Source organism: Lissotriton vulgaris, chromosome 12, assembly GCF_964263255.1.
Source record: "Lissotriton vulgaris chromosome 12, aLisVul1.2, whole genome shotgun sequence".
NCBI classification, from domain to species: Eukaryota; Metazoa; Chordata; class Amphibia; order Caudata; family Salamandridae; genus Lissotriton; species Lissotriton vulgaris.
In genome coordinates this window covers 136,966,984-136,988,990 of record NC_141700.1, presented here as the reverse complement: position 1 = coordinate 136,988,990, position 22,007 = coordinate 136,966,984, and the positions used below count along the sequence as shown (strand labels likewise).

The 22,007-nt window shown below is 46.2% G+C and overlaps 1 protein-coding gene across 1 annotated transcript in view; it reads right to left on the bottom strand.

Annotated features, from left to right (window-relative positions):
* Positions 1-22,007, bottom strand: part of TDRD10 (tudor domain containing 10) — a 615,000-nt gene that overhangs the window by 496,979 nt on the left and 96,014 nt on the right. The window contains exons 2-4 of the mRNA XM_086947598.1: positions 18,381-18,409; positions 17,351-17,421; positions 14,085-14,143 (exon numbers count right to left, since the gene is read on the bottom strand). Of these exons, the coding sequence (XP_086803724.1) occupies positions 14,085-14,143; positions 17,351-17,421; positions 18,381-18,409 (159 nt within the window). The remainder of the gene's footprint in view (positions 1-14,084; positions 14,144-17,350; positions 17,422-18,380; positions 18,410-22,007) is intronic.

Genomic DNA, 22,007 nt, shown 5'->3' with positions numbered 1-22,007 from the left:
CCGTTGTAGACGAGCAGTCATAGAGGAGGCCGTCGTAGACGACGCCATAGACGATCCATCGTAGACGAGCCATCTTAGATGAGGCCGTCATAGACAAGGCCGTCATAGACAAGGCCGTCATAGACGAGGCCGTCATAGACCAGGCCGTCATAGACCAGGCCGTCATAGACCAGGCCGTCATAGACCAGGCCGTCATAGACCAGGCCGTCATAGACCAGGCCGTCATAGACCAGGCCGTCATAGACCAGGCCGTCATAGACCAGGCCGTCATAGACCAGGCCGTCATAGACCAGGCCGTCATAGACCAGGCCATCATAGACCAGGCCATCATAGTCCAGGCCATCATAGTCCAGGCCCTCATAGACGAGGCCCTCATAGAAGAGGCCCTCATAGACGAGGCCACCCTAGACTAGGCCATCATAGACGAGGCTACCATAGACGAGGCTACCATAGACGAGGCTACCATAGACGAGGCCACCATAGACGAGGCCATCATAGACGAGGTCATCATAGACGAGGCCATCATAGACGAGGCCATCATAGACGAGGCCATCATAGACGAGGCCATCATAGACGAGGCCATCATAGACGAGGCCATCATAGACGAGGCCATTCTAGACTAGGGCCTCGTCGACGCCGTAGACAGGCCGTCGTAGCTGAGCAGGTATAGGTGAGGTCGTCGATGGCGATGCCGTCGTAGACGAGCCATCGAAGATGAGCCCTCGTAGATGAAGCCATCATAGACGAGGCCATCGTAGACGAGGCCATCGTAGACAAGCCATCGTAGACAAGCCATCGTAGATGAGGCCATAGTAGACAAGGCCATCATAGATGAGGCCATCATAGATGAGGCCATCATAGATGAGGCCGTCGTAGACGAGCCATCGTAGATGAGCAGTCGTAGACGAGCAGTCGTAGACGAGCAGTCGTAGACGAGCAGTCGTAGACGAGCAGTCGTAGACGAGCCATCGTAGACGAGCCGTCGTAGACGAGCCATCGTAGATGAGGCCATCGTAGATGAGGCCATCATAGATGAGGCCTTCGTAGATGAGGCCTTCGTAGATGAGGCCTTCGTAGATGAGGCCATCGTAGATGAGGCCATCATAGATGAGGCCATCATAGATGAGGCCATCATAGATGAGGCCATCGTAGATGTAGATGAGGCCTTCGTAGATGAGGCCATCGTAGATGAGGCCATCATAGATGAGGCCATCATAGATGAGGCCATCGTAGATGAGGCGGTCATAGACGAGGCCGTCGTAGACGAGCCGTCGTAGACGAGCCATCGTAGATGAGGCCATCGTAGATGAGGCCATCGTAGATGAGGCCATCGTAGATGAGGCCATCATAGCTGGGGCCATCAATGACGAGGCCATGAGGCCATCACAGATGAGGCCATCGTAGATGAGGCCGTCATAGACAAACCATCGTAGATGAGGCCATAGTAGACAGGCCATCATAGATGAGGCCCTCATAGATGAGGCCCTCATAGATGAGGCCCTCATAGACGAGCCGTCGTAGACGAGCCATCGTAGACGAGCCGTCGTAGACGAGCCGTCGTAGACGAGCCATCGTAGATGAGGCCATCGTAGATGAGGCCATCGTAGATGAGGCCATCGTAGATGAGGCCATCATAGATGAGGCCATCATAGATGAGGCCATCATAGATGAGGCCATCATAGATGAGGCCAGCGTAGAGGAGGCAGTCGTAGATGAGGCCGTCGTAGACGAGCCATCGTAGATGAGGCCATCAAAGATGAGGCCATCGTAGATGAGGCCATCGTAGATGAGGCCGTCATAGACGAGGCCGTCGTAGACGAGCCGTCGTAGACGAGCCATCGTAGACGAGCCATCGTAGACGAGCCATCGTAGATGAGCCATCGTAGATGAGCCATCGTAGATGAGCCATCGTAGACGAGCCATTGTAGATGAGCCATCGTAGATGAGCCATCGTAGACAAGACCATCGTAGACGAGGCCATCGTAGACGAGGTTGGCTACTTAGTCTTTACCTCAGACGGTATAGAAGACGCCCTTCTGAAGGGTCCCATGACCAGAGGAGGTGAGTTTGACGGCTCAGAAGTCGTCTTTTTTACATGATTTTTCTCCAAAAGCCAGGCCTTTACTCTCCTTTTCCACAGAGTGAGGAGATTTTGAAGGACTGTGCCCAGAAGACCCATGAGTGGTCTTTTTGAGGGCCTTCTCAGGACGTTCCCCTGAGGAATGAGTCTGAGGAGATTCTCTTCTGAGGTCTCCTAGACGTTGAGGACAACGCCTCATCTCGGTCACTGGAGAAAAATAAAAAACCTCCTTTCTGGTCTTAGTGTCTCAAAAACTTACTTGAGAAAGTGCGACAGACTTTCAGTCTTTGGCCTGCGGTATAGACAGTAACTGCAGTCGGTGAGAGGATCAGAGCAGAGCAACCTCTTCCTTACCAGACCTTCTTTAAAGAATATATTTGAAGATAATCCATAGTAGAAAAGAATCCTTGACAACAAAGTCATTTACTGAAGTGAAAAAACACAGAATCTGAGCAGAGCTCAGAGGAGACTCCCTTAGCACAACGTGCGGTAGAAAATCTGAGGGACTGAGGCTCCTCCCAGGAAGGTTCTAGAGGGAGGTCGGAGCTGATTGGCTGACTGTGAGAATTTGGTCCTTTTTGCATAAGGACAAGGATAGGCTACTAAGGGGAGGCCCTTAGGCCTATTTTCTCTATGTATGTCTATAGGACATTACTTTTTTATGTACCGGAGGCTCCCGTCTCGACGACGGGGAATGATTCAGGCATGTGAATCTATGAAAGACACCCCAAATACTGGATAACTGTGAAAGTCTGCCCCCTACAGGAGTGGAATGCTGTAGGGGAGGCAGAGGAAAGTCACTGTTTGCGTGTGGAAGAGGAGCGGTTGTTATTACCTCTGCCTCTTCCCTTGTTGTTGTTGCCTCTGTATCCTCCTTTAAAGTATCCTTTATTAGAGGAGGTTTGTGTGTTTGTTTTTAAATATGATGTGGTCTCTGTGCCTGGAGAAGTGTGGCTCAATGGTTAGAGCGGCAGACCCTGATGCAGAGGTCTGGCCCGGGACCAGGGTTCAATTCCCCGCCTCGGCGGGTCTTGGGCACAAAATTCCACGGACCTGATAATTCTCGCCTCGGTGCCTATTCCAATCATGGAGTCCCACTCTGCAACTCTGGGCAATAGCTTGCTTAATCTCCACAAAGGCCCCCACAACGCTAAGGATGCCTGGCCTCCACCTTGGGGGTGCCCAGGAGAGGACGCTTCACAGGGAAAGCCAGGATGGGTTCCACAGCGGTATTCGTACAAGCGCCTTGAGACCCTTGCGGGTGAGTAGTGCGCTATACAAGTATCAATTTGTTTGCTTTGCGCCTCCTCTATAGAAGGAGCGGCGAAAAGAATCTTTATTTTGGGTGGATTGTAACGCACCCATAGACTTAGCTGTGTCTGTGTCCTTTTTCATTTTCTCTAGTGTGTTGTCTACCTCCGGCCCAAACAACTGGTTTTGATTAAAGGGCTGGTTCAGGATGGCAGTCTGCACCTCTGGTTTAAAACCTGAAATGCGTAACCATGCATGACGTCTGAGAATCACACTAGTATTGACTGCTCTGGTTGCTGTGTCAGCTACATCTAGTGCGCATTTAATTGAGGCATTAGATATTAGTTTGCCTTCTTGTAAGAGCTCTGCTGCCTGATCTTTGTATTGATCAGGGAGATCTTCCATTAACTTTTCTAGTTGGTCGAAGTGAGCCCTGTCGTAGCGTGAAAGTAAGGCTTGTGTGTTTGCTATGCGCCATATGTTTGAGGCTTGTGCAGCAATCCTTTTTCCTGACGCATCAATCATTTTTGATTCCTTGTCAGGCGGGGGTGTGTCACCAGAAGTTTGGGAGGTTGCTCTTTTACGTGCATTTGACACTACCAAAGAGTCTGGTGGCAGATGTCCCTCAATATAGACCGGATCAGCTGGTGCTGGTCTATACTTCTTTTCTACTCTGGGATTTAGCACTCTACGTCTTACTGGATCTTTAAAAATGTCTGGTGCATGTTTAATAACCCCTTTGATCATAGGTAATATTTGAGTAGATCTTTGGGACTGCTCAAAAGTGTCTAGTAAGAAATCCTCCTCAATGGCATCAGAGTGCACTGACACCCCGTGACACTCCTGAGGCACAGCCGGGAGCTTTGATTGTTTGTTTTTAGCTGCTTTGTGTAAAATTGAAACTCGTGACTTCTTTTGAAAGATACCCTTCCTACCTTGCCTCTTGTACTCCTGGGCACTTGCTCCCACTCTGAGACCCCCGCGCAGCCGAGGTTAACGCTGCCGCGGGATAGGGAAATCTTGAATCGGCGCCATCACCGAGCCTGACCTCAGGCCACGCCCACTCACATTAGGCCACGCCTCAAACACCCCTATAAAAAAATGTGCTTTCCACGGACGCGCAGCGGACGGGCGCAGCGGGCGCGCAGTCTGCGCGCCAAAAGGCGCGCCTAAGGCAAGCCCGTCTGGGCCCGGCCGGCCCCAGGCCCAGTCGCTATGCCCAATTCTCCCAAAAGCCGACTTACCTATACCCAAGGTAGGCTCCTCGCACTCAACCCTATAAAAAAATGTAAATTGCACCTACACCTTTACAGGAGAAAAACCCTTTGTTAACTGCGACCTCTGCAACCCGGCCCCTACCGACGCAGATTGCCACGGAATACAGCTCGGGCTCCTTAATTGTAGGTCCCTCCCTAAACACTCCCTTGAGATAAACCTCCTTATTCAAGATCTCGCCATTGACATTCTGTTCCTTACTGAAACTTGGCTCACCCCGTACACCGATTCCGATATCGTTAATGCTCTACCACCTGGATACCAAATCCACTCTCATAACAGACCCCTCGGCAGAGGAGGTGGCCTGGCAATAATATACAGAGAGCATTTCGCCTGCAGAACTAATAACAGCAATATTGATGACTGCAAAAGTTGCCATTTCACCTTACAGATCTCACCTGCAATCTCCCTCTCAGGTCTACTGATATATCGCCCACCAGGAGCCCCTGCCAAGTTCTCCAGCGCTCTCGTTGACACTGTCACCCTTATGGCAACGACATCTCCTAACTTTTTAATCCTGGGTGACCTCAATCTCCATTTATTAGACCCTAAGACCCTAAGGACCTAACCGCCTCGGAACTTCTCCTTGACCCAGTCATCGCCGATATGCAGTTCAACTCCTGGCTCACTCAATCACTGGATGGCCTACTTCCCAAAACAAGTACCGTGAAACGAGCCAAAAGAGTGAACCCGGCCCCCTGGTATACCCCTGAGCTCAACTTATTACGTAAGGAATGCAAAAGGACAGAGCGCATCTGGAGGAAGGACAAAACCACAGTCAAAAAAGACGCCTTCCGTGCCTCCATAAGAACCTATAAATTTGCGCTTCGTAATACTAAAAGCCACTTCTATGACGAAAGAATAAAGAACTCTTCCTGCTCGGCCAGAGAAACATTTATCATCTTGAAAGAACTACTCAAAGTCCTGGACCCTCTGCCAGAGAAACTCCCTGCGACTAACACCTCTGAGGATAAATGCCATAAATTGGCTAAATACTTTGACGAGAAAATTCAGAAAATTCTCGCCACCCTACCCCCAGTTGACCACAGTACCAACGAGGAGGGTCGCCTCAAATCCGACCCTACCTCTAGCCCTCACCCGGACCTCTCCGCCATCCACCTAAACACCCTTGGCCCGGTAACCACTGAAGAGGTCTTGACCACGCTCGCCACAATCAAAAGTGGTTCCCCTAGCAACCCGGTGCCTATGCGCATCCTCAAAAAAGTGGCTTCCACTATTGCCCCCCTCTAACAGACCTTATCAATTCTTCATTACTTCAGGGAAAGGTCCCCTCCAGCTGGAAAGCGGCTGTTGTCAAGGCCCTTCTTAAAAAACCTCTTCTAGATCCTCTGGATCTGGCCAACTATAGGGCAATCTCCCTCCTCCCCGGAGTTAGTAAAATCACTGAAAAAATAGTGAATAAAAAACTCTCCCAGTTTCTAGAGTCTAACAACTTGCTTAGGAGCTCGCAGACTGTATTCTGCCCTGGACAGGGCACGGACACCGCCCTCCTGGCTGCAGTGGAAGAGACCAGGTGCATTCTGGACGCAGGAGGATCAGTGGCAGTGATCCTCCTGGACCTCAGTGCGGCCTTCGACACTCCCAACCACCGGGTCTTAATCCAGCGACTCAGAAACGTCGGGGTGAAGGGTACTGCCCTAGCTTGGCTTTCGTCATTCATAAACCACCGCTCCTTCCAGGTCTGGGAAAACGACACCCGCTCCCCAGCAGTCCCTCTCCAGTGCGGAGTACCGCAGGGCTCTTCGTTAAGCCCGACATTATTTAATGTCTACATGTCCCCACTGGAGGAGGTAGTCACCCTGTTCGGAGTGAAAATCATTAGCTACGCTGATGACACCCAGCTTGTGGTGTCTCTATCCCATCCCAACCAAGAACCATCTAATCTCCATAGCTGCCTTTCCAAAATCCAGGGGTGGATGAATAACTCAGCGTTGAAACTCAACGGGTCCAAGACAGAAATCCTGCTTCTTGGTCATAAAGGGCTTTCCCTTCCCCCTAACATCTGGCCCCCTGTCTGGGTGAACCCCCGGCCCCCAAAACAGAGATTAAGAGCCTGGGAATCTGGCTAGAGAAAGATCTGTCCTTCAAAACCCAAGCCAAAAAAAAACGCAGGGATTTGTTTTGGGCTTCTTAGATCAGTCAGGAAAATCCTGCCTTTGCTCCCTCACATCTCCCGAAAACTACTTATCCAAGGCCTCATTCTATCTAGGCTGGATTACAGTAATGCCATCTACCTGGGAGCACCTGAAGCCACTTTCAACAAATTACAGAGAATCCAGAATGCCGCTGCCCGGCTTCTCACCAACACCCCGGCCAGATCCTCCGCCAAACCAGCTTTGAGCTCCTTCATTGGCTTCCAGTAAGAGAAAGAGTTAAATTCAAGGCTCTCTGCCTGGCTCATAAACTCTTACAGGATAAAGGTCCCCGCATTCTCAAAAACTTTATCACGCCCTACAAGGCTACAGGATCCCTCCGTTCGGATCACGAACGCCTCATCACAGTTCATAGAGTGAAAAAGGCTCGCACAGGTGGACGGCGATTCTCAGTGAACACCGCCAGCCTATAGAACACCCTCCCCCATAAACTGAGGATGGAACCAGATCACCTCCGTTTCAGGAAATTACTGAAAACGCACCTCTTCCCCTGATCCCCCCTTTTCCCCCTTTCACTCTGGCTCGCCACTCTCTCAACTGTCTTGGTTTCAGCGCTGGGATGCTTACGGGTTACTATGCGCTTTACAAAACCCTAATAATAATAATAATAATAATAATAATAATAATAAAGGGCAGCTCTGTTTAATAAATGATTAAACCCAATACTATCTTCTGTAGGGGAAGGTTTTGTTGGGTAGTACTGAGGCTCGGGGATGTCTGGTGTAAAACCATATGCCTCGTCCTCCTTGGGATATTGTGGGTTGACATCCTCATCTAAAGGGTATGTTACGTCATTGCCCCCACCTAAATCATACAAATTTGTCAGTGTGGTGTGATGATGCAGGAGATTGAACCGGAGAATTAATAGGTTCAATGTAAGGATTAGGAGAGGAAGAAGGTGAAGGAGAGGAAGGGTGCATTGGAGAAGTTGCACAGTCCTTCTTTTTGGCAGGAACCATAGGTGGAAGTGGTGTGTCTGCTGGTCTTTTCTTATATGGAATTGCTTCCACATGTCCAGGTTTTGGATTAATGTAGACCTTTTTCTGTTTAGGATCTGGTTTAAAACGGTTCTTCTTGTTCCACAATCTTCTTTGGCGTCGATTTTTTCGGTGCCAATAGAGGTTGACTAGTGTTCTTTGCCTTGTAAGAAGTGATCGAGTCCTGTGGCAATTTCTTCGGTGCCGAAGGTGTTTTAGGCTTGTCTGTATCATGCCTTGGAGACTTTGGTACCGATTTTGTAGATTTCGGCGTGGAGACAGGTTTTGTTGGGCCTGCGGCGCCGGAATGTGGCTTCCCTTCTTTATTTTTGGAACCGGAGGGTTTCGGAGTCGAAGCTTTCGAGTTCGGTACGGTTCTTGGCTTTGGCATCGATGTGTCTTTTGGTTCAGGTGCCGAAGGGTCTTTCCCCCAGATTCATCATGCTCCTCTTTTGTGAGTCCTTAATAGCGATTATTAAGGAATCGCTATTAAAGACTCGCAAAACGGGATGCATGTAGAAATCGCCAAATTTATAGCGATTTCTGCATCTTCCTTATTTGCGATTCGCTAATTGCTAATCGCAAAAAAGGAATGACTCCCCATTCATTCCTATGGACCAAAGGCCCTATAGGAATGAATGGGGAGTCAATCCTTATTTGCGATTCGCAATTAGCGAATCGCAAATAAGGAAGCGATTTCAAGGGTGCCAGGGTGTCCAAAGGACACCCTGTAGCACCCCTGAAATTGTGATTTACACTGGTGTTGCGCGCACACCTCTGTCCAAAGGACATGTGTGTGTGTAACATCCAACTTAGAAAAATGCACTAAAGTGCATTTTTCTAAGTTTTCGCTATTTACCACAAAGTCAGACTTCGCGGTAAATAGCGGGCAACAATTGCGAATTCGCAATTGAAGAATGGTTCATGAATTGCATTTAAGGAATCTCAAATTGCGATTCCCTAAATGCAATTGCAATTTGAGAAATCGCAATTATTTGCGATTTTTCAAATTGCGAGTTCATTAACCATTGATGAATCACAAATGCCATTTTTGCGGGCGCAAACGGCCGAATTTTGCGATTCGCACCGTTTGCGCTCGCAAAAATGCTTGATAAATCTACCTTTTTGTCTTTGGGCACAGAAGGGCGTTTTGGCTTCGGTGTCAAAGGATGTTTCGGTGCCAATGGAGGAGGTGTAATTGGCACGTGATGTTTTTTCGGCGCCGAGGCACCGGAAGGCGTAGTCTTTTTCCTCGGAGCAGAGTCCGAAGGCGGGGCGTCGGAGGGTAAATTTCGGTCTCGACTGGGCACCATGGGGCGAGTGCCGATCGCTGTCTTGGGTAGTGTATGTTGTGCCGGGGCAGTGGTACTCACAGGTTGTCGAGATGGAATCAAATCGTCCGAGTCCTCTGCCCCCGATATGATCTGGAGATCAGGCGAGTCTTCCTCGGCGATGAGTGGAGCCTCGTCTTCTGAGATATCTTCGATTGGATCTTCGTCCTCGGAGATGTCTTCTTCGACGATCTCCTCCTCAAAGATGGCCTCCGGTGCTGGCGCTTATCTTCTCATTTCGTGTTTATGGGCCCTCCGATCCCGAATAGTTTTCTTCGATCGGAAGAGGCACAGGCTGCGCAGGTCGACTCGTCGTGTTCTGGCGAGAGACAGAGGTTATAAACCTTGTGATGGTCGCTATGAGGGAATTTTGCTCGACATACCAGGCATCTCTTGAATGGAGTTCTGTCCATGAGGCGTAGGCCGTACGGCGCCGATAGGCCCAACGGCCCGCGTTGACGCACCGGAATGTAGCTGGTGATGTCGAAAAGTCTATTCAATGTCGAAATAAGTTTATCTAAAGTTTCTCGCTTCGAAAATGCAGAAAAAGTATTTTCTAGCCGGAGCGGAAAACTTTCATCTGAACCCAGTGGCGGAAAAAATCAATCGGAGGATGGAGTCGATGACCATGCACAGTATTGTCCAAGGGAGGAGTCACCTATCTCGTGACTACAAAGACTTCTTCCAAGAAGACAACAACCTGCAATCATCCGAGCCCAACACCAGGTGGCGATCTATTGCTAAGTGTAGGATCTACAGCTCATATGCCTCGAACTAACAAGACACAGTGGGGGCTTGGGGGAAGTCAGGGAGTCGTGATCCTTGCTCTTAAACTGAGACCAGCTGTAACGAGCAATTTACAAAGACTTTGAGGGAAAAAAAGCAGATCCACAGTAATATTAACATGCAGAACAAGCATTGGCCACGTGGCCATGAAAGTGAAACCGTGGCCGCAAGACGAGCTCTGTGGAGGGGGGGGGGGGGGGGGGGGGAGCAATAACAAAACAAGCTCTGGCATTGCGTGGAGGTGGGCGGGCAAGCGGCTTCCTTTGAAGTCCGATGGGGAGGGGGGAGGTGGCGGCTTCCTTTGAAGTCTGATGCCGAAGCATGGTGTGGGATGTGGCTGGCGATGTGCACGCGCCTAGCTCACATGAACTGTACCCAATCCGCAGCAGTTTAGGTAGACTTTTGAAAGCCTCACTATAATCTCGACAAACAAACATTGCTAAAGCAATGCTGTAGGTCGAGACCTAAAAAATAAAAGCAACAAAGGGGAGGATGAACAAACCTACCTACGGCCTACTACTGGCCACCAGGGATGAGGCGCAGGTGGAGGTCCTCGAACTTCCTCAGGAGTGGCAGCTGGGGCAGAGAGACACAGGCGGTGCTGTGCGTAGCGGGAGAGACCTACCTGGTGAGGCCAAGGGTCGCATCCTGAGATGTGGAAGGATAAACCGGGGAAGGAGGTCCATGAACCACCACTGACAAGGCCACTCCAGAACTATGAGTATTATCTTGGTCCTCCAGTCAGGCAGCTTGTTGAGGACTGCCAGGATCAGGTGAACTGGTGGAAAGTAGTAGAGAAATTTGCCGGACCCGCTGATCCATAGGGCATTTCGCAGCATTCCCAGTTGGAAGTACCTCAATGCAAAGCTTTGGCATTTGCTGTTTTCTGAGGTGGCAAACAAATCGATGTCCGGAGTGTCCCACCTTCTGAAGATGTCTTGGACAAGGTTGCCATTTAAAACCCACTTGTGATTTTCTTGGAGGAGCCTACTGAGGGAGTCGGCCTGAGCATTTTGAACACCTGGGAAGTGAGCCACAGTGATTGTGAGGTTCCTGGCCAGAAGCCACTCACTTCCAGATTGCCTGGGCTTCTTGAGATAAGGGCTTGGACCTGGTTTATTTCTCTTTGTTGAGGTAGTACATCGCTGTTGTATTATCCGTCTGAACAAGCAGGGAGGTGGAAGTGAACGATGGCTGAAAGGCCTTCAGTGCCAGATGGACTGTGCGTAGCTCCAGGAGATTGATATGGTATGTGAACTCCCTCGGTGACGATTTGCCCTGGATTTGAAGGTGTTCCATGTGGGCTCTTCATCCGACCAGCGAGGCAGCTGTGACTATGGTCTGAGGAGGTATCTCCTGTGGAACTGAATTCCGCATAGTGCAGATGGTGGAGTGCACCACCATCTCAGGGCCAGCTGGTCATACTGAGACAGTTGTATCCAGTCATCTCAATTGCAAGTCAGTTGGTCACACTGATCTTCAAGGAACACCTGTTGGGGTCTCATGTGGAGGCAGGCATTTGGCGTGAGAAAAAGGCAGAAGCCATCGAGCTGAGGACTTTCCCCACACAGGATGAGAAATTGTTGTGAGATTTTGAGCCTTCTTAGGATTGATAAGAGTCTCTCTTCCGAAGGACACACACTTGCCCGGAGGGTCTCGATGGAGGCCCCTAGATAGTGTAACAATTGCACTGGGACAGAGGTTGACTTTGCATGGTTGACATGAAGGCCCAGCTGGTGTAATAGATCGCAAGCCCGATTGTAGCGAAGCGGAGCCTCCTGAGACGTGGATGCCTTGCTCAGCTTGTTGTTTATATAGGGGTAGACAAACAGTTTGCGGAGATGAGTACCACTGCCCTGCATTTGGAGAAAGTCCTGGGTGCTCACTTTAGGTCAAATGGAAGCACTCAGTACTGATAGTGGTTGTGCCCCACTACAAACCTCAAGAACTTGCAATGCTTTCTGGCGATTGGTATGTGAAAGTACGCATCTTGAAGGTCAATGGTGCCAGCCATCCTCTTGGTGTAATTGAGGGTAAATCTGGTGTAATGACAGCATCGGGACTTCTGTTGCCAAATCCACTTATTGGCTGTTTTGAGGTTGAGAATGGGTGTGAACTCGTTCTGGTCTTACTTTTTGATGACAAAGAACCTTGAATATAACACCGTGCCTCGATGGAGAGGAGGTACAGGCTCCACCTCCCGCTTCTAAAGAGAATGTTGGCCTCCTACTGTAATTGTTGAAGTTGGTATCTGAATGGTTTCGGAGGTTTGGATGGTGGAGGAAAGGTGAACCTGAGACAGTATCCATTGCGAACAATATTCAGCACCCAAACGTCTTGTGTGATTTTTTGCCACTCTTTCAGGTAATGCCGGATGCTCCCCCTATCAGAGTGTGTAATGGAAGACTGGAACGGAAAGATTCTGGGTTTCGATCCTGTTGGTTGCTTACCCCCTTGTGCATGCTGCTGGTTTGATCGTCCTCTAGCCTGTCTTCTTTGATAAGGCTGATAGAATCGCTGGTACTGTTGTTGTGCACCTGTCTGGCAACTCTGATACCAGCGAGGGGTTTGAACCCTCTGTGGGGAATAACCGCGATGGAAAGGACTGAAAGATTTGCGTTGTTCCTTAGGTTTCACCAAGCAGACTGCTTTCAGCGTTTCCATCTTTTGCTTCATCCTGGCCATCTCCTCATTTGTGTGAGTGCCAAAATAGTTGTTCCAGAAAATGGGAGATTGAGAATCCGTTGTTGTGATTCTGGCTTAAGAGAGGTAGGACAAAGCCAAAATTGTCCGCGGAGAGCAACCCCATGGCAGGATTCATGCGCTGCGAGGACAGATGAGTCCGCTTGAGCAGTGGCATGTTTTTTGCAGCCACCACAATGACAGAGTCCGGTGTTGTTATGGACGTCAGTACCCTCTGCCTCGTCGTAGATCAGCAGCGTTTCTTCGACGTCGATCAGTGGGCGGACAGCAAACAGGTCGGAGCTGTACCTCCTCTTGACGATGACCAGACCGGCAGCATTTTTCAGCCCTGCTTCTTCTGAAAAGCCCACTAGAGGCTAATGACAGAGCCCTGGTAGAGAACTTGCCCTGAGGTCCCGCAGTATAATTGTCTTCCGATTTGGCCGTTCTTCTGCTCCCTGAAGGCGAATCCCCTCCCTGACGCTAAAGGGTGCTTGGAGAATGTCTTACAAATATGGCAAGAGTCAGGAGCATGACTTTCTGTTAAAACACAATATACATAATCTGTGAGGATCAGTCTGGACACATCTCAAAAAGAGATGTCATTTTGTAAGTGAAAATCCAACACTACCTGTCAGAAAAAGACAGAACAAGGTCCGGAAAGACCAAAGACGTTGAGTGAACAAGTTACAAATGAAATTGAGAAGTGAATTATGAAGAAAAAAGCCAAAAATTGGCCAAGCTCAATGCTCTAGGGTCCTGTCAGCAGGAGCCGGAAAAAAGAACTGAAGCAACTGCCCCCAGCTCTGCATGATGGGATAACGATGGTCTTTGGGTTCTTAAAGGCACAGCCTCCATTTTTGATTTTTGAGCCATATAATGGCAGCCTAAGAGGCTACTTTGTCCTACTCTCATTCATCTCTATCATGAAAAAGGGTTTTGTGAAGGAGATTCATTCTGTGTTTAAAACATCTCAAATTCCTCCCAAATATATTGTACTGGCCCTTTTTTCACTTCATGAAAAAGACTTTGGCCAGTGTAGCCTGTGTACTTAGGCTGCATTAACTGTCTCTTTATCTCTTACGTGTTTTTACAAGCCTTACCGAAGAAAGGCGAAAATATCCACTAAAGAAGATATATCTAAAAGAAGTGCTCCAGGATCCCCGCACATGGTGGAAGACTATTCAGTGCTCATTACAATAAATGGAAATCCCCTATGAGAGAAGAAAGCTTTCCTGGGACAGAGTGGATCTGTAGGAGAAAATATACATTTCTGCAGATGGAGGGAAACGATTTCTGACAACAGATTTATAAAATTCTGGGGCAGTGGAGATTTGTTGGGACTGAGTGGCAAATATCTCTTGTGCTGGTTGAAGATATTGGCTTTGAGTCGATTTGGGGGAAATATCAGATGATGGTCAGAGTGGTTCTGTTAAAACTTCTAAATAAAATCTATCTAGAGAATAAACACTAGACATCCAAACAATACAACATTCAGACTATAATAACAGAAAGTTCGAACAATTACCTCAGTCACATCACTTGAAAGATTCCCAACATAAACTTGGCAGGACCTATCAAAAGATACTTGGAAAAAAAGGACAAATTCAGTTTCAATTTGTTGAAGTGTTCTCTTATAAGCATGCCATATTTTTGCATTTTAACGTAGCAAATGGAAAATTCTAGAACCAAGAACAAAAAACGCTCAAATCAACATTTCGAAGTCTGTCAATTCGTTGTAGTTGTTATAATAAGGGCCACTGGAATTCTGTTACTTTACGAATATGAAAAACCTATAATTAATTCATTTGTTTCATTTGTCAAATAATGCATCACCATCAGGTTGAGTGAATTTTAGGAAAATAACATGTCAGTTTTACAAATAAATAATAATGATGGGTAATTCAATTAAATCTGTGATAAACGTTCCCTGCCCACCTTTTACACACTGACTTGATATTCAGAACTGGAAACGGTGAGAACTTTTCTGCAGATTAATAGCCTTAATGTTATTGATCAGGTTATACTATGGTGTTCATTTTTAAATTCAAAGCCTGCACATTTAAATACATTTATATCAGGATAGAGTACAGCATAATGTTTCCCTAATGAGGCTTTAATCACAATCAAACAAAATGTTCGCATGTTCTGTGCTAAGCTTAAACAATTTACTGTAAAGATGAAAACTATAATGAGCGTAAGAGGTAACTACTTTCCAGATTTCTATAATAAACCAAGATGATGACAGAATTATCTAAAATAATCACAGCCAGTGGTGATCACTTAGTGTCACACTCCAGTGCATCGTTAGTGTCACACTCCAGTGCATCGTTAGTGTCACACTCCAGTGCATCGTTAGTGTCACACTCCAGTGCATCGTTTTTCGCCCACTAAACTACTCTGGACAGAGGCCCACAATATTTGTCCAGTTAATCCCAAACTGCCAGGTCTGGTCCTCTCCAAACAGAAACACAAGCAACCCCAGAATGTTTCCGACCAACTTAGGCCTGGTCAGTGAGGTATGCTCTAGTCTTATGGCACAGTGAGAAGGTTACCTTGCAACCACTGCCTCTCAGCTACTAGTGATCACTTGGGCTGCTCTTTATTGTTTTTCCCCCACTATACCACTCAAGACAGAGGTTACAGTAAAGCAAATCGGCCTTCGTGTGCTCCAAAAGGAACATTCAAGGCTGAACTATCAGGTCTTCTCAACTCCAGACAGGAACAAATGCAAATCCAGATCTATATGAATCTACTAAAACCTCGTTAGAGAGGTATAATTTGAGTCCAACGGCACACTGAGCACGTACCAATACCAGGCCACACCAGATGCACTTAAGGAGACTACTTCAACGAAGAAGATGATAGAAGGAATGGAAAATTAATCTTTACTACTGGTGTTCGCTTGGACCCCACTTCAGTCCATCATTGTTTGCCACACCAGACAGAGACCATGAGGCTGATTTAGAGATTGGATTGCAGAGGTTAAGACAGTATGGGGGGTGGGGTGGAGGAGTGATTTATCACTATCATACCAAGGGTCCTCCACACACCAAATTTAAAGTAGTCCGTCAGTCCTGTCGACAACTATGAATATTGACAGGCACCGCCATTACAACAGTTTGTCAATTAAATAAAAGTTTGATGTACAATCCCATCAAAATGATTGTACCATCCATCAGACTTTTAAACATGTTTTTGTTGTTTCCAAAAAAAAAAAGCTCTACGTGGGATTTTCTTTTTGGAAAAACAAAAACGAATGACTCGCACCATAGGAGATGTCACTCATGGTTTGGCGGTCATAAAACATTTTTACAGTCCCTTACCACCTCGTTTTTTATGGCGGTAAGGGAAGAGCAAAAACTGGCGATTCGCCCACACACTCTAAATTAGGCAGATAGTCAAATGGGAAACATCTGACTACATTTCATCCACCGGCTCATCGAAGGAGTATGTCAGAGACGGCGATGGGGGATTTTCCATGGTTCACATACTTAAGCTCCAAGAATCAGCAAACCAATAGTTGCTCCGCCAAACTATACATAAACCCTCAGGTTTATTGTCCCAGGCTTCTGTGTCTGATGAGAAAATTTTAATGAACCAAGGATTGAGCTAATATTGTTCTTCGGATTTGTTCAATCCTTTGCACAACTTGATTGTTGTAATGCCCGTAGTTTTAAAAAGTTGATCAATGTAATTATATAATTTCTTACATTAAGGCATACATACAGAATGTTTAAGATGTTTTAATCACTAGCTTTTAAAAGGACTTGCTGTGTGTCAGTGATTGTCCTATAATTATTTTAGGCTGCTTTAAACCAAACTCGTTGGTGCACCACTATTCATGAACTGATGCAAGTGAGGACTTGCCTAAACTTTGCAATATTTGTAAACATATATAGCCCGAAATAACCTGCTTGGTTATATTTTTATGTAAAAATTTTTTCGCTTTTGCGTAGGGATTGCCAGTTTCCAAATTTTAGGGTTGGACATTGCTTTGCTATGCATTATTTTAGTCATCACACAATGTTGTAAAAATTACTTTAAAAAATGTTAAACAGTAAAACGTTCTGCAAGGAAGTTAGTTTCCTTATAAATTGGCACTACCTGCATCCATATATATATCAACACAAAGGCCTCAAAGAGATAAGTGTTAGATTAAAACATACATGTGATGGTTGAAATAAGAGGGGCATTCCTTACATGATGGTAAAAAACATTGTGGGTGCCATCTACTGAATTTGTATATTTTTAAAGCTAATTTTCTAAAACATTCGGATTTTTTTTAGAAACCCATGCATATTAAACAATATACTAGGACTAGAAGATAAAGCCATATGTTGGTGTCTGAACAAATTAACTTGTTCAATATACCATATATTAAGCATCTGTCAGGTCACTGAATTTAACCAGTCTTGTTGCATCATGATTTGGTTACCTTTTGACACAATTCCAGAGGCCCTGCAGGCGGGATGGAAAAGGAAGAGATAGAAAGTGGAAAACAGAACTAGAGACAGATTCATAATTTTAAAATTCTGCCTTTTTAAAGCAATATTCATCCCATTTTAAATATACTTCACAGAAAAGATTTGCTATCAGACATTGATTCGGTTTGTGACATCCACTTGCACACTACTAAGCAAAAATGACATGTAAATGCTCTTTCATTGGTTGCTTCCTTCAGGAAGTATACAAAGTATCTGGGATAAAGTTAATGAGAGATGGATACAGTGTAGCGGGCATCCAGGGTTCAGATAAACAAGAGAGAAAAGGAGGTGCACAACTACTCCTTACTTGAGCCTTTCTGTGATTCATATTTCTTGTCCTTAGTTTGCTTGAAGAACTCGTGATCATGGTTAGCGGACCTGTAAAGGACACAAATCACTAATACCAACTTCTTTATTAAAAAGGTATTTACATTAGAGAATAAGTAAACTGTTTTAGTTTTGAATGGTGGATAGTGAGCCTGCAAGTGAAAATGGCTACAGTCTTTATGCCCCTTCTTGCCCAAGATAATGCTTCTTCAGAACTCTTCGGGACCCAAAATTAATGAGTTTCTAAAGAGTTAGATTAAGCCTACAGGGAAACAAGTTTCACACAAGTTTGCAACATCTAAAGGCAGGACCGGAGGCACAGTTCAAGACTACTATTTTCCTACAGGACAGTTCAAGGCATAGTTCAAGAATACCCATTTTTCTACAAGACAGGACAACTAAAATGTTCTAGGATGAGCACAGTCAATTAAGAGAGAGAATAAAATACACAAGTAGGTAATAAACTAAGTTTAAGATCACTGCTTAATTCAAGTCAGTGGTTTCCCGTGCTCTGCAACGGCACTTAATTGTCAACACCGGCACTTTTGATAGTTTGCCATGTGGTGGTGCGGTTAGTCCAATTTAAAAATGAACACAATGATAGTAGTTTATTAATTCAACATACTTAACATTGAGTAATACCTGCCGCCCAAACCATTCTTCTAGCTTTTCGGGCTTGGAATAGTTAAACTGACACACTTTCATGATGTGATGGTTGGTAGTTGTGCGATTATCATCATTTGAATCGCTGGCAAGTGCTATGAGTGGTGCAGGCTGCAGTGGCCTTCCGACAATGGCCCTGACACTTATGTTTTTTACAAATTAAGCACTGGGTAAGATGTATCTCAGAAAATAGCCATCAATACAGCAGTCTGTAAATACCATCCGAGGGAACAACAACCAAAGCTAAAGCACAGATGTAATATCATAGCTAGATGTTCTTTCTGGTTCAATCCAAGCATCCCAGGCAATGCAAAATTTTCCATTATGATTATCAAAACAATACTCACATTTTTGCCGTTTCCATTAAACAGGACACCTGTAGAATGAATAATGAAGGATGTTATTACTGGTCGTGAACCGGGTTTAAAAGACATCATTCAGGCAGACCTCCACATTAGTATGTGTAAATCTAAATTCTCTTTCTCTGTAGGACAGAGGGATGAACATGGGGTCTCCCAGACAAAAGTGTGATTGATGAGCAATGGGACACCAAAATTGTGAGAAGCTTGCCACTGGTTGATGGACAGCAGTGAGCAGCTTGTTCTGCCACCAAAACTCATAGAATTTTCTATCCATAAAAAGCGAGATGGGATTCATCTCAATGTGTTAAGAAATGTCAGTAGTTACTTTGCAGTTCTTACATGAGGAGCTCAGTCACATGCATGTCATTACATCAGCACTACCTTCCACATGGCTTTACGTCTACAGTCCTTTACTTCGCAGGTAAGAAGGTATTACCCATCTCCGAACCCTAAAACCTCCTTACTACTCCAATACACTACCCATTCGAGCTTAAGAAAACCCTTTTTCACCCTGTGCATCTTCCAACCCTAAAAAAAACTTTCACTGCCTCTATATACTTACCCATCCAAAAACCTTAATATCCGTATCTCTGTACACTACCCATCCCATGAGAACTAAAAACTACCCCTACAGACTTCCCATCCCTGAATCCTAAAACTTCCTTACTTCACAATTATGTCAACCATTATAAAGGAACTCATCCTCATTATTCTATATGGTCACAAAAAGCCTCAGTGAATTTCAGTATCCTTATAAGTGTATTCGTATAGCGTTTACTATCCCTGACGAGGTGTTGAAGAGCATTTCGGTAAGTAGCATGCTACTCCGAAACAAAAGGATTAGTGGTGGATAAGTCTGAGAAATACAAATTGTTAACTTGAGATGTGGAATGCGAGCCTGTTAGTTTTATTGAATAGGATAACGAAGGGAAGAGCAGTGTTATTTGGGAGACCATATTAGTTAGATGAAGTTTGGGATGAGCCAAAGGGGGTATACAGGAAGGAAGAGTTCAGGAAGTGTTACTTTGGGATCATAGTAGTAAAATGAGGGTTGGGGTGGGTCAAGAAAGGATCTTAAGGAGACAATTTCAATCTACCTCAAATGATTCCATATAAAGCTTGTTTGAAACAAAAGCTTCAAGATGGTCACTGCAGTGCACTGCAACAAACTGCTAGCTGTGATGGTCTCAGACAGATAGGAAGTGCATGTGCTCACTACCTAGTGCCCTGGGACCCTAATGGGAGTTTAGCCACGCTCTACAAGAACCCTGATTGATTGATACCATTCAAGATGGAAGCACTTATCGTCACAGTTTGGGTCAGTTGCAGAAGTGCATAACCCAACTGCATTCTTGATTATTACATGTACGCATGGAGTTTATAAATTTGACCAGCTCCTTCAACCATATGGTATGACTCGCAAAGCTTCAACGTTTTTCTGTTCATAAAGTTTGTTATCCACCTGATTGATCTGGCAATGTACAATGCATATGTTGTTTATTCTCATAGTACCACTCAAAGACTGAGGCCCACGCATGCGGCAACGCCTGCAACACCAGAAGACCAGGAGGAAATGGCAGGGCCCTGCTGACAGCGAAGTGAGAACCAGGGGAGAGGCGCCCCTTCTGCCTGCAAGGTAGAGGGTATGAGCAGCACCAGTGCCCGAAACTCTGGGAGCAGCACAGCAGGATGTCGGCATCGGTGCTAAACATCTGGGCTGCATACTGCAGCCCATAAGGTCCCCTAGAGGAGATTTAGAGACGTGCGACGGCTATGGTCATGCAGTGGCCTTGTCGACTACTGGAAACTTGGTGTGAGCCAGAGGAAAGGAGTGGCAGGACCGTTCCTTGTACGCTCCGTCTTTGTTGTCCCTGTGGTGACAAGAAAAGGGTGAGACCCTGTGGGGACAAGAAACAAAATGGATACATCACCATAGAGCCGGCAGAGCACGTGATAAAAAGGGACCTGTGTGGGACTTTGAGTTTAACACAGACTTTTCCTGCCCAATTGCGGGTGCCAGGTTGTGAGAAGCAGAACAGTGGGACAGGGCCCTAGCTTAGCTTTGGGTGGGTACTCTGTGAAACTGAATTTTGCTACATAGGGTACTAACCACAGCTAGGAGAAACCCCAACAATGCTAATCGGCTGGGCCTCCTCACAGGAGAGTAAGGGTTTGCCTGCATCGCCATCACCACAAGAAACACTGCAAAAAAAAGCGGTAAATTAGAGACCCCAAGCGAGATTGTGGAGAGGGATCACTGGATGATTCAATAAGTCGAAGGTCAGGTCAACAACAAGAGGTGTGGGCAAAGACAAGGCCCTAAACCCCACAGGACAGCACTAGGATGCAGTACACAAACACCCAGCTCGCCCCCAAAATATAACTAATCAAACAGGAAGAAAATGGGTTACCAGGAGGTAATGGCTTAAGAGCCCTCAAGGGCAGACATGGTGGCCATCCAGGGCTCACAAACACCGCTGTAGGGATAAATTATATGGTAACAAATAAATAGCGCAAATGATGACCCAAACAAATATATTGGAAAACGGCTGAGGATGCAAGTGGCTATTCCTGGCTGAATGGTTTGAGAGTTCCCGGATTCCCGGAGCTTAGAGCATGGCAACGGAAACGTTTCTGGAAGAGTCGAATTGGCAGGAGCCACATCCTTGAAGACTCTCATAGGTTTGTGGTGGAAAGGGCACACAGGCCATTGGTTCCAACTCCGCAACTTGAGGCACCACCTAGAGCCCTCATAGCAAGGATTTTTAATTATAGTGACAGCATTCTACGAGTAGCTAGGGAAGCTGCGCAGCTGTAGTTTGAGAACTATGCTAGTGCTAAATACTAAGATTTTACCAGAAAGGTTCAAACTCAATGATAACCATACATTGAGGTTATGAAAAAAAGTAAGGTCAATGGATCTCAACATGCTGTTCCCAGCCCGGCTCCACGTAATTTCTACGGAAAAAAATAACCTTTCAATACACCGGAGGATGTCTGGGCCTGGTAGAGATTTGGGGCAAGGCCGGACCAAAACGAACCATCCCTTTCAAAAATGGACTTGGATGAAGGCTACACAAGCTGAGGGGGATCCAGAGGCAGGCTACTGTCCAGAGGCCAATGATCCAGGGAACACGGAACTACCCTTGTGCAGGAGGATGGGACTATGAAACTAGAGGAATACTCTTCAGGGAAAGGAAGAGCCCAGATTGGTTTCTCAGAACACTCCGCTGCAACAGTGCCACAAACGCTGGGACAGGTGGAATGAGAGGGAATATTATGAGGTGGAACATTGTGTGGAATTTGAAAGCTCTTGTTATGACAAATATTGTGATCAATGGAATGAAGAGGATATGGTTTGCTTGTGATGTTAGCCCTTGGGGATACACTTAACTTCTTATAAATGGGATTCATACGAGAATAGAATGTATAAAGCTAATTGGACTGGTGGGTGGAGGTAGGAGGTGTAGACTATATAAATAATAGTTTATGGTGGGGACATGTGTGGGGATATCTGTGGATTCAGATTAGCTAGGGAGTTCCCCTCGATAGGAAAGAGGAGCATCTGGCTGACTGAACACAACCTGCTACACATACAGCATGGTTAGTGGT